Source organism: Humulus lupulus, chromosome 2 (assembly GCF_963169125.1).
Source record: "Humulus lupulus chromosome 2, drHumLupu1.1, whole genome shotgun sequence".
NCBI lineage: Eukaryota > Viridiplantae > Streptophyta > Magnoliopsida > Rosales > Cannabaceae > Humulus > Humulus lupulus.
Window position 1 is genome coordinate 19,711,618 of NC_084794.1, and position 17,163 is coordinate 19,728,780.

The window sequence follows — 17,163 nt, forward strand, 5'->3', positions numbered from 1 at the left end:
GTGTATTTTCATGCATGTTGGTGAATCGTGAGTAAGACCACATTATATGTGAATTTTTTTGAGCTTTTTGGCATGAGACGATCTCATAATGCAAGTTATCGGTTTGGTCATAACGGGGTTAATTTCATGGCTCGAGGTGAGTCTCGGGGTAATTTGAGGATTAGAACATTGTCGGGAATTAAAGGGTAATGGGATATGATTTATTAGCATTTGAGAATATTAGGAATAACGAGAATTAGAGGGTGTTAATTATGATTAATGAGATAGGTGGGAAAGGACGATTTTGCCCTTGGTGACTGTTAAGGGTTTTAAATAGGCTTGGGGGCATTTTAGTCTTTTCACCTAAGGCTGTAGAACTAAACCAAAACAGAGCATAGCTCCTTCTTCAACCGTTCATCATTTTCTCTCTTTCTTTCTTTGAATTGTGAAGCTCTTTTTGAGGAACCAAGCTTTGATGATATAGGGTTATGTTCTACCATTGAAGAGGGTATGATTCTGAGATTGTGGTGAGTTTCTAGCCATTTAAAATTTAGTTCTTGCTCTGTTTTCTTATTGAGTTTCAGTTGGCATTTTGGTTTGAAAGTTGAGAATTCAATGGGGTTTTTGGCAAAGTTTGGTTAGGTTATGATGCCTAGAACATGTAGAGTAGATATTTTGGTTCATTTGGGGGTTTGGATGGAGTTTGGAAGCATGTTTTTCAAGTTGGAAAAGGAAAACTCAAAGGAGGAAGAACCAGGGTTGTTTCAGCCTGGTCCTAGCGCTGTAGCGCCCAAGGGAGGGTGCTATAGCGCTGTCCAGGGCCAGACTTCCCTGGTTGTAGTGCTACCCTGTTTTTCCTGATGCATATTTTGGGCACTTTTGAGGGTTTTTGGCTCGGGGCTTCAATTCCTAAGGCTCGGGATCGAATCCACTCATCGTTTGGGTACTATTCAGGGTCCCGGGAGTGAGGTTTAGGTCAAGAACCTTTTATGGTTGATTTTCATTGATGGAGGCTATATTTGGTTATGACTTGGTGACCGCTAAGGAATCAAAGGATTGATCGCTCTCAAGGGTCGTTCTTAACGTATTTCTCGCTCGAACCAGAGGTAAGAAAACTGCACCCATTATGTGATGCATGAGAAACATGTGATTAAGGCATGACATGAATGTTGAATATGAGTTTGATCAGAGCTTGAGTCTCTGCATTTGTGCATGATCATAATTATTCTAGCGACTATTAAGTAAGCATGTTGAATGCCCTACATTTGGATATTTGACATATGATATATGTCTAGTTGCATTGCTTACTTGTGCATGGCACTGACTCATTAGTCAGAATCGGCAATGGTGTCAGTATTAACTGTGAAGCTATGACTTACTAGTAGAGTTCGGCAGTAGTACTGAGCACTGGTCGTATGTTATTGGCTTAAGAGTCAAGAACGGTTTTAGCGTGTTTAACGCAAGCCAAAAAGATCAGATCTAATCGACATAAGCATTAATTCTTGACCGACCTCAAGTTCGATGAAAACTAAAAATGCTTGTCTAGGCTCATGACTAGTCACTCAGAGCCAGGGCCAGAAGGCCCAGGTGACTGCATCGTCATATGGTTAAGGGTGCGGAACCCATGTTAGTGACTCACTCATTAGTCTCTCATTTGGTTTGAGTTAGTGACTTGCTCATCAGTCACTCATCTAAGGGTGTAGAACCCATGTAAGTGACTTACTCCTCAGTCACTCATTTGATTAGGGCTATAAGCCCCAGCATGGTTATCAGAACCTCTAGTGTTAATCACTCATCTGTTTAGGATTGACTTGATAGTCATCCATACATGAGGGCATGGCCCACAACCATCATTATTTGGACTGCTTTGAATGCTTGAATAGGGTTATTATTGCTAGGCATGCCTATTATGATTTGGTAACATGTTATTACTGTTCATGAGCATATTAAGTTTTCTTGCTGAGCTTCGGCTCACGGGTGCTATGTGGTGCAGGTAAAGGCAAAAAAAAGCTGGACCATCCTTGAGTTGGAGAGCTTAGGTGACGATGTGTACATATGCGGCTGCTCGACCACCTCGGCCAAGGGTTGAAAGAGGAACTAGGGTTAAACCCTATTTTGCTGCTTAGGTCGGCTGGTTGTAAATATTCTCTTGTAATTAACCTTTAAATTATATTTTTGGGATTCCAATGTATATAGTAAACGTTTTAGTGAAACGTTATATCTTAACCAAATTTTTTAACCCTAAACCGCTAATCATACTTAGTTACATGATTATGGCCAAATGACTCAATTAGCGAGTTTAACATTGTTTAAAATGCACACCGTTACAGTCCCTGGAGTTTAGGGCGTTACATCAGATGTGGCCCTCTCCGCTTGGCGGGCCTGCTCTTTTTCTTCTTGGTCGCATCAGTGCGGGCTGCGGCCTCAACGACCTCGATATGCACGAGGGCCAATTCCACCCTCAGGGCAGGATCTCTCTCGCACTACGGCCCCCGGAAGCTAGGGCTACGATCATCTGGTTGGTCGCGAGCATTCTAACCAGCCGTAAGTTCTCCATGTTCATGTAGTCCCCCACGTCCAGCTCCTCCATACTCAGGCTGGCGCAATACTTCTTCCAATTCAGGATGGACTTGGTGAGGAGAGTTTGGGCATACAGTCCTGTTTTCCAGGAGCATGAAATAAAAGGAAAATGAAAAAGAGTTAGGGAGAAAAAAACTTACCTATGTGCTGGAAGTTTAGCCCCAATGTGATGTTCTTCTCCAAGAGAAACCCGGATGTCATGAACCAGTCGTGCCTAACATCTGGGGGGTGCTTCCAAGAACTATAAGGAGTCGGAAAGTTGTCACAGCTGTAGAAACTATCTTGGGTCTTATCTTTAACGTTAAGTCGTGGCTCCAGTTTGTAGAAGTACAACACCTTTGCGAGAGTAGGCGCCAAGATATCCTTTGACGCACAGAAAATGCGCCACCCCACGAGCAACTTGTAAGCCTGGGGCAAGAATTGGAACGACGCGATCCCCACAAACTTAAGGAATCGTGTGAAGTAGTCATGAAGCGGGAGAGTGGCTCCCGCACTAATGTGGCCTATGCTTCAAGCCCCGAATTCACCCACACTAGTGTGGGCCTTCTCCTCCCTCCTGGCCAACTGGTTAAAGAAGAGTCCGGGAGTCGATTCTACTCCCAAGTGCTTCTCCAAAGCGTCCAACATCCGGTAGTTCTAGAATTCTTTTTTCTCCCCGTCCATCTCCCATGTGTTACCATTGGGAGGTTTGCGCCCTTCCAGGCGATGGGGCCAGACTGTACATAGTCCTCCGAGTGAAGGGTGATGCCGCCGCTCATGATTGATGATTTGGGAACAATTAAGGAAACAAGAAAACCAAGCAGTTAGCACTAGAACCCAAAAAGTTTGGTTAAGGTACGGGGGTTTTCTCCTAGAACTGCTTGGAAAAGTCCCCTCCGAACCCAGATCTGGGATCAAAGGAGATCCCGAGAATCTTGATTGAGAACTACGAAAAAGGTTTTTTCTCGATTTTCCCGAATAAGTCCGGGACGCCCAAAAGGATCCGGGACGACTCTACTGGAAATACTACCTAGACCGTCTATTCTACAAGTCTTTATTTTGCTCATAACCACCCAATGCGGTGGTCCCGACCCTAACAATCCTATGGTATCAAAGGAAATAAAAAAAAAAAAGGAGTAAAGGACCAAGCAACTTACTATGGGGGACTGGATCTGGAAGTCTTGGGGTCTCCGGCAATAGTGTCGGCATGATCTCGACTTTGAATCAACAGAGGCGATGCAAGAGCTTGTCCACTGGCTGAACCGGGATTGGATTGTCTAATGGTGGCACGGAAAAGATGTGGTCTGGGAAGAAGCGGCGACAGAGGTGAAGCAGTCATTGGAGAATCTCGTCAGCAAACTCGGACATAAAACGCTCTCTCTCTCTCTCAGCTATGATTGTTCAAAATGTGTAAAGTGACAAATGAAAATCTGGGGGTATTTATAGGGCAAAAAGCATACTGCTTGATCCAACGGTTTAGAATAACTTCCCTCATCTAACGGTCGTGGATTGCGTAGAGTCTTTAATTAGCCCACTCAAGTATCGGATCGTGGATTCGTCAATGGACGATTTGTACCCACCCGATCCAATGATCCACAATAGGAAATTTTAGAAGTTTCCTCACCCGACGGTCCCAATTGGTGCATAAACATTAAATGACCCACTCAATTACCCTATCAGCATCACTTGTACAGACGGGACGCCTCGGAAATCATGTTGATGCTTGGCTATCAACATGATCATCAAGAGATTCTTGCCAAATCTGTCATGCGCGAGTAATAAGGACACACCAGTTATAGGGAAACACGTACGTATATCATGATGAATGTGAAAGGATAGGGGTCGCCCGAACGTCCCTTAAGTAAATGAACCCGCCTTCTGGGAAACAAACCGGGTTGTTGGGATTTGATAAGGGAAATTGGCGCAAACTCTTTTCATGCGAGTTTAACCAAGTGCCCCCCCATGGAAATGGACCCGTCTCCCGGGGAACGAATCGGGATATCGGAATTTGATCCAAGAAAATGAAGCAATCCCCCATTGTACAAGCACATATGAACGCTTGGGGGGGTAAATTTATCCCTGTTTTCCCCCAGGGCACATGGCACGACACACTGGGTCCATGGGTTATTTTAAAGAGATCCAAGGCCCAGGCTGAGCCTGATGGATAAGGAAGGGATAAGTCTGGATGGCCTAATTACCAACAAGCCCAGCATTGTCCACTAGGCGCCCCCACACGAGGGAACCGGGACCATGACGTGGGCCCAATTTGTCCTCCCGGACCCAGCGTAATGTTTCATCCGGAATGCGATTAAAGGTGATGGACTCAAGTCTAAGAATGGACCAGGATAATAGCGGATGAACCCGAGCTCTAGTAAACAAAACAGGGCCCTGGTAAATGGACCGAGATGTCGGTAAATGAACCCGAACAAGGCGTATGGGTTAGGCATGATAGACTGTCCCCGCCACTGACATCACCCCGAGAAACACAGAGTTTTGTCTCCTCAACTAATCAGCATAAGAGGTTACATACGGTATATACACCGTTATTCAGAATAGTACTGCCACTACTTTGACGGATCCTGTCCCCAGGATCTCCTTAGAAGCCCATGCGGACCAGACTGAAGCTGCGTACTGTAGTCAATTGTATAGCGTGGTTATGCTCAAGCCGGCCCAATGGGCCCTGATTAGTGTATTTTATTTGATAGAATCCTTTGTATTAAGCCTCCGTTAGTGCAAATCATAATTATATCCACATTGGGCCCGGATTAGTCCGACCCAAGTCCAGTGCATCCAACTGCCTATAAATAGAACCAATTGTGCACTGTAGAAAGGATCCGAGTTTTCTTTTGTAAGCACATACTCTGCTTAAACTTGCAGAAAACTCCATTGTTAAAGCTCTCTAAGCTCTAATACAATAGACTCATGGACTAAGACTCTTTAACGCCCCAACCATGTAAAACCCCTTGTGTGGTTCTCTTTAAATCATTTCTTTTTGCCGTCTTATCTTTGATAATTATAGTTTCCGAAAAACTCGGTAAACATCTATATATATATATATAGTATTTTTTAAAAAGAAAAACAATAAAAATAATATAGCAATAAAAAATATAAAGCATTTAAGTTAAACAAAACCAATTAATGATACTCTTCACATATATATTATTAAAATAGAAGAATAACAATCTAAAAGGACTCGAAATCTAAAAATAAGCTAATTCATTGGCAAACCAATTTTGAACTCATTAACATTGATGCATAAGCAAGGGAGATTGTGGTGAAGTAGTTCCTTTGGAAATGTTTCTAAATAGGATCTTTAGTTCATCCACAATGTTAATTAATTTTATGTTACCTAATATTGTATTAGTCATTCTAGAATTCTATTAAAATAATTGAGACAAACAATAGATTTGTGAGTTGAATTTAAATATGCAATAGTCCTTTTTTGTTTAAATCTTGAAATTACGTAACTGTAGCCAATTACAAAGAAACAGTTATAACTTGTAACCCATTACAATGTTTCTCTGTTTGAGAGTTGTAACTAGTTACAAGTCTGCAAAAAAAAAAAATTGTTCTAGACTTGTAACCTGTAACACTCTCAAACTAAGAATGGTGTAATTGATTAATTTTATATTACCCAATATTAGTATTAGTCATTCTACAATTTTATTAATATAATTGAGACTAACAATTGATTTCTAAGTTGATTTTAAGCATGCACATCACGATAACCAGTTACAACGTTTCTTTGTTTGAAAGAAAGTTGTAATTGGTTGCAAGTTGTGAAAACTTTTTTTTTTCTTTCAGTTCCAAACTTGTAACTCATTACCCTTCTCAAACTAAGAATGTTATAATTGGTTACCATTGTCAAATTGAGAAAGTGATAACTGGTTATAGTGACAAGATAATAAAAATAATAACATCAATTAATTAAGTGATTTTAATGTTGTGTTTAACTAGTTGGTCTCACAACTGTTTAGTAACACACATAATAATACAAATCAGTGTCATAATATTAAATTATTAAGTTTGTCTCACATTTTTTATGTATGTATTGCTCTATCTCTTTTTCATTAGTAATTTATTTCTTAAGAAATGACTTTGTAATAAAGTTTCTACTCAAAACTTGTCTCCATACGTATATGTGTGATACGAATGGAATGAAGGTGAAGGTGAACACAATCCAGTAAAATAAAAGCCCTATATTATTTTGCATTTCCCAAATGCACAAATTCATTATATTTCTCAAGTATTTTTTTTTTGTTATGTAGATTAAATAATATCTTTTGAGGAACTGCAGTATAGAGCTGCTCTTGATACAAAGTTCTTCATAATATGTTAGTCTTCGATTTCAATTGTGTGTCTGCAAAATAAAATATACTTTGGTGATTGAGAAATTTTACTAGAGAATAATTACAAATAATGCAATATGGCAGAACAAATAATTTGTTGCGCTCAATATTGCATTTATGCTTTTTTTTTTTTAATTGTGTGATGTAATGATGAATTAATTAGTAGAAATATGATATTAAAAAAGTGTGAAAAGAGTGGGAAAAATAACAAATTAAAATGTTTGAACTTTTTTTTTTTTTGGAGAAAAACATGTATTTTTTTACTAAAAAAATGATAGAAAAATGAAAAAAATTTCATTTATTAAATTATTACATTAAACTGAATATCAGAAATTGTGGAAAAATAATTTTACTAAATATGTTAAGTATAAAAATATTTAAAAATAATTTGAATATGCGTTTACACTAAGAAGAAATAGCAATAAATAAAGTATTATTAAACATATTACAACTTAAATAAGTCACTAACTATGACTTATTTTCTAAATCTTTATTTATATGGGAATAAAAAGTCATATATTTGAAAAGATTAAAAAAAATGATAGAAAGAATAACAAATTACAAACTCCATATCTCTTCTATATAATAAATGTGTAGATAACGGAAATGATTAGTTTTAACGGTTTTTTTTATTTTTTTAATGTTAACTTTAACATAATATTCTTATATTTAACAGAATATTTTCATATTTAACGGTAGTTTGTAAACACTTAAACTTAATTAAAATAAAGTAAATAATTAAAAAAATTAAAATATAATATTTTTGAGATATTTTACAATGATAATTATTTAAAAATAATAAATAATTAAACAAATTAAAATATGATATTTTAAAGATATTTTACAATGATAATTATTTTTAAATAATAAATAATTAAACAAATTAAAATATGATATTTTTGAGATATTTTACAATGATAATTATTTAAAAATAATAAAATCATACGTTTTATAACTTAAATAAAATTTAATTAAACTTAAACTCACTTATTAGAATAATGTCATATTAAACATATAATATAATCTACTGTGAATTAGCAACAGATTGTTTTTTTAAAAAAACTAGCAAGAAACTTAAATTTAAAATCACGTATAATATTTAATATTACATTAAATAAATAATATATAATCTCTTGTTGTCAGTCTCAAATTCAAAAACTAAAACAAAAATAAATAAATTATTTAATTAAAATTTGATATTTATTTCAAAATTTATATGACATTAATATAACTTTAATAAAAATAATTAATAAATTTTATAAATAAAACTAAACAAACGTGCATATTGCATGTTACTTATATCTAGTAAATAAATAAATGGCAAAAAGAAGCCATAGGAAGTGTAAATTCCACTTATTATAAATGTTAGCTAAAACAATGTTAGCTTGTAATCATTTTTGTATTAGCAAAGCTTAGAATAAATCAATTGATTACACTAATTTATATTCTAGAAAGTATATTACACTAATTTATAGTTATATGTGTGAATCAATTGATTAGGATATTTATTATACCACAAAAAGGTATAGGTAATTAATCAAACTAGTAGAGATGATGGTATGGAATCTTTGTACATATCATAGTGCATTTTATATATCAAAGTGTCAAAATTTGAAGTATACTGATAGGAGCACTCCCAACCGGTGAAGCATATTACCAAAAACTGTAAAAAAAATAGCTAAAACTAAGAAAAATGGGTATACATCGGATGATTCATGTTGCAAATATTTTTAGATACAGCTACAGTAAAAAGCTATATCTAATGTACACTGTTCATCCTTTAACCGAATATATTATTAATTTTTCACTTCTTCCCATATCTCAATCTTTTCCCTCGTTTTCTTCCAAGATTGGCGCTAGAAACTATTTTAGCACTTCTGATTTGGGTAAGTTCAAGTCCTCAACCTCTCTCTTTCAAAGGGTTGGTGCTCGTCTTCACTCTGTGTTCAAGGTTGCCAAAGACCACGACGGAGCTCAAAAGTTGTCTGGTTCGTGCTCCTTATTCCCCTCCCCTCCTCTCAGTGCTTATCTTCTCTCCTCATTACACCCACACCAACCACTTTAGCATCTCAAACACGCCCACTCTCTCTCAATTTGATAACAAAATGACACACTCAAGTTCTTATTTTGATACTGCAAGTCTTGCATAAATATAATATATATATATATACTGATTATTTGACCATGGAACTACTTGATTTAAGGGAGGAAAAAAGGCAAATCCATTCTACCCTCTTCAAATTTCACCTTTAGATCTAATTATCTTAGAAATTTCTTTTCATGCATTTCTACAAACACATGGAGATCATTACATTCAAATATTGATCTGAAATGGTATTTCTCTTGTGCATATCAGATATTTCAAAGAATCACCAAGTGAGAAAGAAGTACACCATTCAGCTTGGCGAGAATGAGCTTGTCCTCAAGGTCATTTACACTCTTTTCAATTCGTTTTCTATTTTAAAATTTATGTTTGGTTCCTGTGTAACTAATTGTTTTTGAGGTGATATTTTATATTTAGAGCTTGACCCAATTTAGTTCTGTTGGTATATTTCATTGTTGGAAGTGCTTTATATTGATTTTCATAATCATATTCTTCAATACCCATTACTGAGGATAGAAATGAAGAAGATGCCCAGTTTTGTTATCATTTTTTTCTTTTGCACTTATGTATATTTTTATATGTGGTTTCTGATTGTTAATATGATTTTATTTGATTTTTGGTTTAAGAGTTAGACATTTTGAAAGAAGATGCAAATGTGTACAAGTTGATTGCTCCAGTTCTTGTAAAGCAAGAATTGGCAGAGGCCAATGCAAATGTGCGCAAGAGAATTGAATACATCTCTGCTGAATTGTATGTTTCTGCCTCTCTTTTCTTGTTATATGGATCATTGTAAACTTTGGAGCTTTCTCTTGCTATATGAAATTCATAGTCATGGAACTAAGATATGATATCTAAGTTGTCATGCATTCTTTTTTGAGTTGAAGTCTTTGCTAGGGTGAAATGTTTGAGATATTAGCAGTGGGTCTTTTCCTTCGTTTGTTTCATAACATAACATACCATACCATGTACAATTGCATTCAATGCTATATTTTTTAATCTCTTCTAGTTGTCACTGCAAATTGTTGACGGTAAATTCACATATTTATGCAAAACAGGAAGCAACTTGATGGAACTCTTCAAGATTTAGAAGAGAAGCAAAATAGCAAAACAGAAGCGGTTTGTGTTCTTTCTCTTACTTCATATGTGTCTTATTTGGTATTTTTTATAATAGGGTTTAAATCGTTTGATTTTGGGGTAGTTTGAACTTTTTCGCATTCTTCTTATTCTAAGTAGTGCAATTTTTCTTTTTTCCAGTAGATTGATTTATGAATAGGTTGTGATGATATAATCATATATATATATATGTATGGCTTTCAAGGATTTATTATTGTGAACTGTTATGTTAGCTGTGATTGTATTGGTTATTTATATGTTGATTCTCATTCAAGGTTTATTTTTCATAGATCTGAAATAGAATGTATCTAGGTATGCAGAGGCTTTAGTACTCTTAAGGTGCATTTGTTATGAGGTATTATAAGGATGGGAATGAGAATTTGAAAACATTCCTGTAGTCTCAACAAAATCTTTACCTGAAAAGTTATTCTTGTAGCTTTTAGCTTCCTCGAAATGGCCTGGAAAGCTAAGCCACCAGCTCTTTTTGTGTCTCCAAATAATTTTTAATTATATGGTTAAAATCATCATTAAATTTTATTAAGCTTCATAATAATTTAATAGGTTTTAAGCATATTAAGTCTTGCAAATTCTTTTCAACATTGTCTCAATATTTATCTTATATAGCACATTAAAGATCTGAAGGTTAAAATAATGGCATTATTGTCATATCGTGAAAGAGTATTCCATGCCACCACAAAAATTGATCTAATAATTCCTCAAATTTCAACAAAATTTCCATGCTTGACCCAACACAGTTGATGAGAAATCATAATGGAGCAAAAAGTAGTTATGCTAATTTAAGGGAGGAAAAAAAGCAAGGACCTTGCTCTACTAGTCAAATTTGACTTTTTAGCCTTTACATTTCTATCTAATTGTTAATTGGTTATATTAGCAAAGTATTGACATTTAAGTTGTGAAAATTTTAATGATTTTGTTAGTCTTTTACTCTTTTTAATACCCCTTGGGGTTTGGGTATAACTTTTGTTTGATTGATGCCACTTTAGTTTTGTCAGGAATTAGAGAATGGTTGTATAATTTTTATTTATAATTTATTACCCTTCTCTCTTTTAAATTATTGAGAATTAGTTGGCATTTAAAGCATTGCAACATACATATTATATATGGAAGAAATTTATGATTATCTCTTATCAGATTTTGAAGGATGGACTCACAACTCTATGGGGTTCATTCCTTCACTACACTATTACAAGAGGGGGAAAAAAGCTACAATGACTCTCTCCCATCTTTGAATGACTTAGAGTCGCAATATACTCCATCCAATCCAGAAGATGGGAGTAGTAGAAAAAGTAAATCTAGAAAATGAAATTTTAGCACTGAAAATGACAACTTGCTAGTTTTAGCTTGGCTGAATACTAGTATGGACCCAATCAATGGGGTTGATCAATCAAAATATTCATTTTGGTCTAGAGTTCATGAATATTATGAGAAAAACAAAAAAATTATATCTTCTTAACATAGTTCATGCTCTATTAGAAATAGATGGTCTGCTATCTAACTTGCTACAAATAAGTTTTGTGGGGCCTTAGCTCAAATTGAAAGAAGGTCTCCAAGTGGGGCTAATGAGCAAGATAAGGTGCACGAATAATATAATATAATTTATATTGTTTATAACACTTTGAATTATATATTTCTCATCTCTTTTACTTGATTTTTTAGATTGAGAAAGCCAAAGAGTTATACCGAAGTATCCATCCCACTTCATTCAACTTTCTTCATTGTTGGACTATTCTACGACACCATCCAAAATGGAAAGAAACTGTGGCTGAGGGTAGCAGTATGAAAGCTAAAAGAAGATCAATAATTCAAGATGGTCATGCACCAGAGTTCATAGATGAAGATACTGCAGCACCATCTTTAGATGCGAATTTACAGAGACCAATTGGAAAGAAGGCTGCAAAGAAGCGAAAGAGGCAAGAGGATAACTCTTCCAATCTTACTGATTTAGTGATTGAAATAAAAGGGGAGAGAAACAAATCAAATGCTGAGAATGGAGAAATTAGGAAAGAGTATGCCCGCATTGCAAAAGAAATGCTTGAATTGGATAAACAGAAAGAAGAGAATGAAATCATGAGGAGGGAGTTAGAAATTATGAGAGTAGATGTATCAACTTTTATCTCCAACGCAACAAGAGTATTTCCGTAGCCTCCAATTGGAAATACTTGAGAAGCAAAAGTCTAGAAAGCCATGATTTAGATGGTGTTTGGGCTGGTATTTTCGGTATTCTTGAAAGGTAACAATGCAACTACTTTTGGGAATTCTCTTTTACTAGTTTTTATCATAGTTTTTCTGCATATAAATATGCATAAACTAGCAGCCCAATAACTTCATTTTTTTTTTTTTTTTTTGTATAGAAAATTACCCATAGCTTTTCTATGTAGAAATTTGTATTGTACAAAACAAAAGCTCAATGATGGTTACTTTTGATAACTTTTTTGTATAGAACACTTGAATGATGAAAATGTTTATTCCTGAAAGAAACTTTTTTGCATAAAATGCTTATTGCAATAGTTTATATTGGCTGTAAAAGCTTCCTAATGTAAAAGGCAATATTGTTGACTTGATGATTAATATCTTGAATATAAGGTTACATATTTTATATTCCAAAGAAATACAATAAAACAAAACAAAAATACAATATTAGGCTTAACATAGTGAAAAGAAAGAAACTAAAGTTATATCTTCCTCAAAATAAGAACACAAATATTAGCCTAAACATAGTAATATATAAAATGCAAGTACTTAAGATTTACTGTATATTTCCCATAAATGTTCAACGACTGGAGTTGAAAATGAATTCCTCGATCTCGAATGTGATGATGGCGTTGAATGAAGTTTACAAATTCATTTGTATGCTCATAGGACATAGGCTCTTCGCTTATTCCATCGCTTTGTTCATAAAAAAAGTCTTCTACTCGAAGATAAGTATGCCGCTCGTCTTCTACGATCATATTATGCAAAATAATGCATGCCATCATAATCTCCTTAAGTGTTTGTCAATCATAAAATCGTGTCGGTCCACTTACAATAGCAAATCGAGCTTGAAGTACTCCAAAAGCTCGTTCTACATCTTTTCTTGCTGATTCTTGAGTTGCTGCAAAATGTTTATTTTTACGGCCATGTGGAGCATGAATTGTTTTGAAAAACGTCGACCATGAAGGATATATACCATCGGCAAGATAGTAGCCCATCGAATAGTCATTTCCATTTATTGAGTAGTTGACCTTTGGAGCATGTCCTTCAGCAAGCTATCTAAAAATAGAAGAGTGTTCTAGGACATTAATATCATTATGGGAGCCTGGCAATCCAAAAAATGCATGCCATATCCAAAGGTCATATGACGCTACAGCTTCTAAAATTATAGTTGACTCGTGAATATGACCACAATACATTCCTTTCCAAGCACTTGGATAATTTTTTCATTTCTAATGCATGCAATCAATACTTCCTAACATCCCAGGAAACCCACGACTATCTCCAATTGCGCACAATCTAGCTATATCGTTCTCATTTGGGGATCTTAAGTATTCATGGGAGAATATGCCAATGATAGCCTTAACAAATTTTTTCAAACACTCAGTTGCTGTATTTTCTGCAATCCGCAAGTATTCATCTACAAAATCTCCAGAGACTCCATAAGCTAATATTCTCATTGCAGCAGTTATTTTTTGAAGCGAGGAATGACCCAGAATTTTAGCAGCATCTCTTCTTCGGATGAAATATGGTTCATATGCTTCGACTTCGGCTTGAATACGCAAGAAAAGATGACGTTCGGAACCTCCTGCGGAATAAATTCGGTGGATACGTTGGGGACTTAGAAAAATAATCTTGAAAAGAGGCGTTGATGGCCTTCAAGCGAATTTCTTCGAATGAATGCACAACAGGGAATAGAGCTTCGATGTGATGTTGAGCCTCTTTCATTACCCAAGCGTTCTTCTTTAATAGCAAGAGCTAAAATTAACTCCTTCTCCTCAGATGGCGAAGAGTCAAATATCTCAAAGTCAGGATCCATAGGAACTATACAAGAACAAGAAAAATAAAAAGTGTGTAAAGAAAGAAATGAAAGTGATTGTAAAATTTTGTAAAAGAATGATATTATTTATAGTTGAAGTTTTGAGAAAATCAAAAGAATATTCTTAGTATATACTGAAGAATATGCTAAGAATATTCTCTCACAATTATCAAAGAAGAATATCCATAGAATATACCAAAAAATATCTTCAAAATATTATATATATATATATATCAAAGAAGAATATCCATAGAATATACCAAAGAATATCTTCATAATATTATATTATATTTAAATATTTCCAATAAATACGAGAATAATAAAATTTCTTAGTTGTAATTTTTTTTAGATTAATTGATATTTTAGTTTATCTTGTAAATTTGGATAAATTTAAATTATAATATAATTACCTGATATTACATATGGGTAGATATTGTAAACATTAAAATATATAAGGATATTATTGATAGTTATAGAAAATATTTGAAATGAATAAAAAATGTTTGAAAATATAATATTTAAATGATATAGAGAAAAAATATAGAATCTGATGTTTGGTGAAATGTAAAACTTAGAAGTAAAATAGAAAAATGTGTGTTTTTTAGAGGTATTTTAAATGATGAAGTTAGAGCACCAATTGGGAGTGCTCTAAGGAAATGAGTCATTTTTCACCATGGTCAGATGCGGGCATGTCATTCATTCTCACCTTAAATCTTCATTTTTATTATTTTTTTAATTTTTTCTGTTAATATCATTTTTATTCAAATGACATTTGAAATTCAAACTTTTTTTCCTAGTTGATTTTCTTAAGTATTAAAACAATTTCGAATTTTTGTAAATTTTTTTTATCATAGGTATGTATGTTTTATTTTAATTTTAAAAAATGTATATTTGTAAATTGCACTAAAAATTAGGTAAATGTTACTCCTAGGCCTAGATTTTGGGGTGCCATTAAGAATGAATTTTTTAAAAAATGATATGGATTTTATATTATCAATGTGTAAAAATTTAGGAATTATACTTTTTTTAATTTGTATTGGAAAATTTATTAAAGAAAAAATTAAAATATGTGAAACACAATTAGTAGCTAACTAAAATATAAAAATGCCACATTTTTGTCATAGTTATTTTTCTTTGATTTTGAAGGTATTTTATTTTATTTTTTTCGTCATTTTGTAATTATTTTTTCAGTTTTTTTTTCTTCCATTTTTTCCTTACTTATTTTTTCTTCCATTTTTTCCTTTTTATTTTTTTTTCTACCAATTTTTTTCTTCATCTTTTTTTTTTCTTTCTATTTTTCCATTCTTCTTCTTCTTCATTTATCTATTTTTTTTCTTTCATTTTCATTTATATTGTGTTGTATTGTTTTTTTTTTCATATTTTTTCCCCTTTTTTTTCATTTTTTCCTTCTAGTTTTTCAACAATTTTTGTACTTATTATTTTCTCATTCTATTTTTTTTCTTTTTTCACACATATGAGGTTTTTTTTCTTTCTTTTTGTTCTTCTTCCATTTTTTCTTTTTTTATTCTACCAATTTTTTCATTCATATTTTTTTCTTTCCATTTTTTCATTATTTTTTGTATTCTTCTTTTCATTTTTTCATTATTTTTTGTATTCTTCTTTTCATTTTTATTCATTCATCTATTTTTTTCCTTCATCATTTATTTTGTTTTTTTTTTCATATTTTTTTAGATTTCTTTCCTAAGTTTTTTTTCCTTTTTTTTGTACTTATTATTTTCTCATTCTATTTTCCCCTATTTCTCACACATATATTTTAACATTACATAATTATTTTACTATTTTTTATTTATTATCTTTTATTATTGTAATTTTTTTTATAGTTTTTTCCACTATATGTAAAAGAATTCAAATCAATTTTTTCAGCATTTTATTTTTACTGTAACCCTTATAGGAACACCAAAATTTGGAAAGAAAACTAATAAAAATATGAAAATGTGAATGGGTAATCAGTTACCCTGATAGGAACATTTAAATCTAGAAAAAAAATTATATGAAGAAGATGGGAGAGAAGGGAAAGGGGTTGGATATGATTTTTTTTTCTATCTTCAGATTTGTGATAATTGGTTACCTTTCCATTCTTTGTGTGTATATTTCTGGGGGTATTGGTTACCTTCACGTTCTGATGTGTGTGTATATTTCCGGGTTCTTTATGTCAACTATTTACCTATGTTACTAAAATCATAGTTACTTCTTCTTCCTTTTTTAATGAAGTGTTATTCCTATTTTTCATTCAAATTTGATGTTTCTTTTCATATTTGATATGAGTAACCCGTCACCCCTCTTATGGTAACTGATTACCCCTCTTATGGTAGAAAGTTACTCCTCTCAGGGTAACTGATTACTCCTCTTGATACATGTTATTTAGGGCTGGCAATTCGTGTAAACGTGTCAAATTCGTGTCAACACGATTATGACACGACACGATTAAGGTAAATACGAACACGACACGATTATTAAACGTGTAAAAAATACGAACACGACACGATTATTAAACGTGTAAAAAATACGAACACGACACGATTATTAAACAGGTCAACACGACACGAACACGATAACATGATTATGACACGATTAATCATAACTATATGAAAAAAAATCATAAAACCTATGCAAATTATTCGTGTTATCGTGTCACGATTATGACATGACATGATTATTAAACAGATCAACACGATTATGACACGACACGATTAAGGTAAAAACGAACACGACACGATTATTAAACGTGTCGTGTTCGTATTTACCTTAATCGTGTCGTGACCCAAATTGCCACCCCTAATGTTATTTAACCTAGCTCTATGATTTTTTTACATAATTGTCAAATATCAATCAAGTTACTGATTACCTTACCCATTATTTAAAAAAAGAAACGTACAATCTAAAAAAAAATATTTATAATAAATAAAAAAATAACAAACACAATTCATATTACAAATTTTTTTTGCAAAACAACCAAAGAAAAATTCAATATAAAATTAGTTATAAATAATTTCGCAAAAATTACCTAT

The 17,163-nt window shown here is 33.3% G+C and overlaps 1 protein-coding gene across 1 annotated transcript; it reads left to right on the forward strand.

Annotated features, from left to right (window-relative positions):
- The first annotated feature begins 8,580 nt into the window (after positions 1-8,580).
- On the forward strand, positions 8,581-12,070 carry LOC133814003 (prefoldin subunit 6-like). Its single transcript, XM_062247027.1, has 5 exons — positions 8,581-8,875; positions 9,244-9,314; positions 9,620-9,741; positions 10,047-10,111; positions 12,000-12,070. Exons 1-5 carry the CDS (start codon positions 8,581-8,583, stop codon positions 12,068-12,070), a joined length of 624 nt encoding a protein of 207 aa, XP_062103011.1.
- The last annotated feature ends 5,093 nt before the right edge of the window (positions 12,071-17,163 follow it).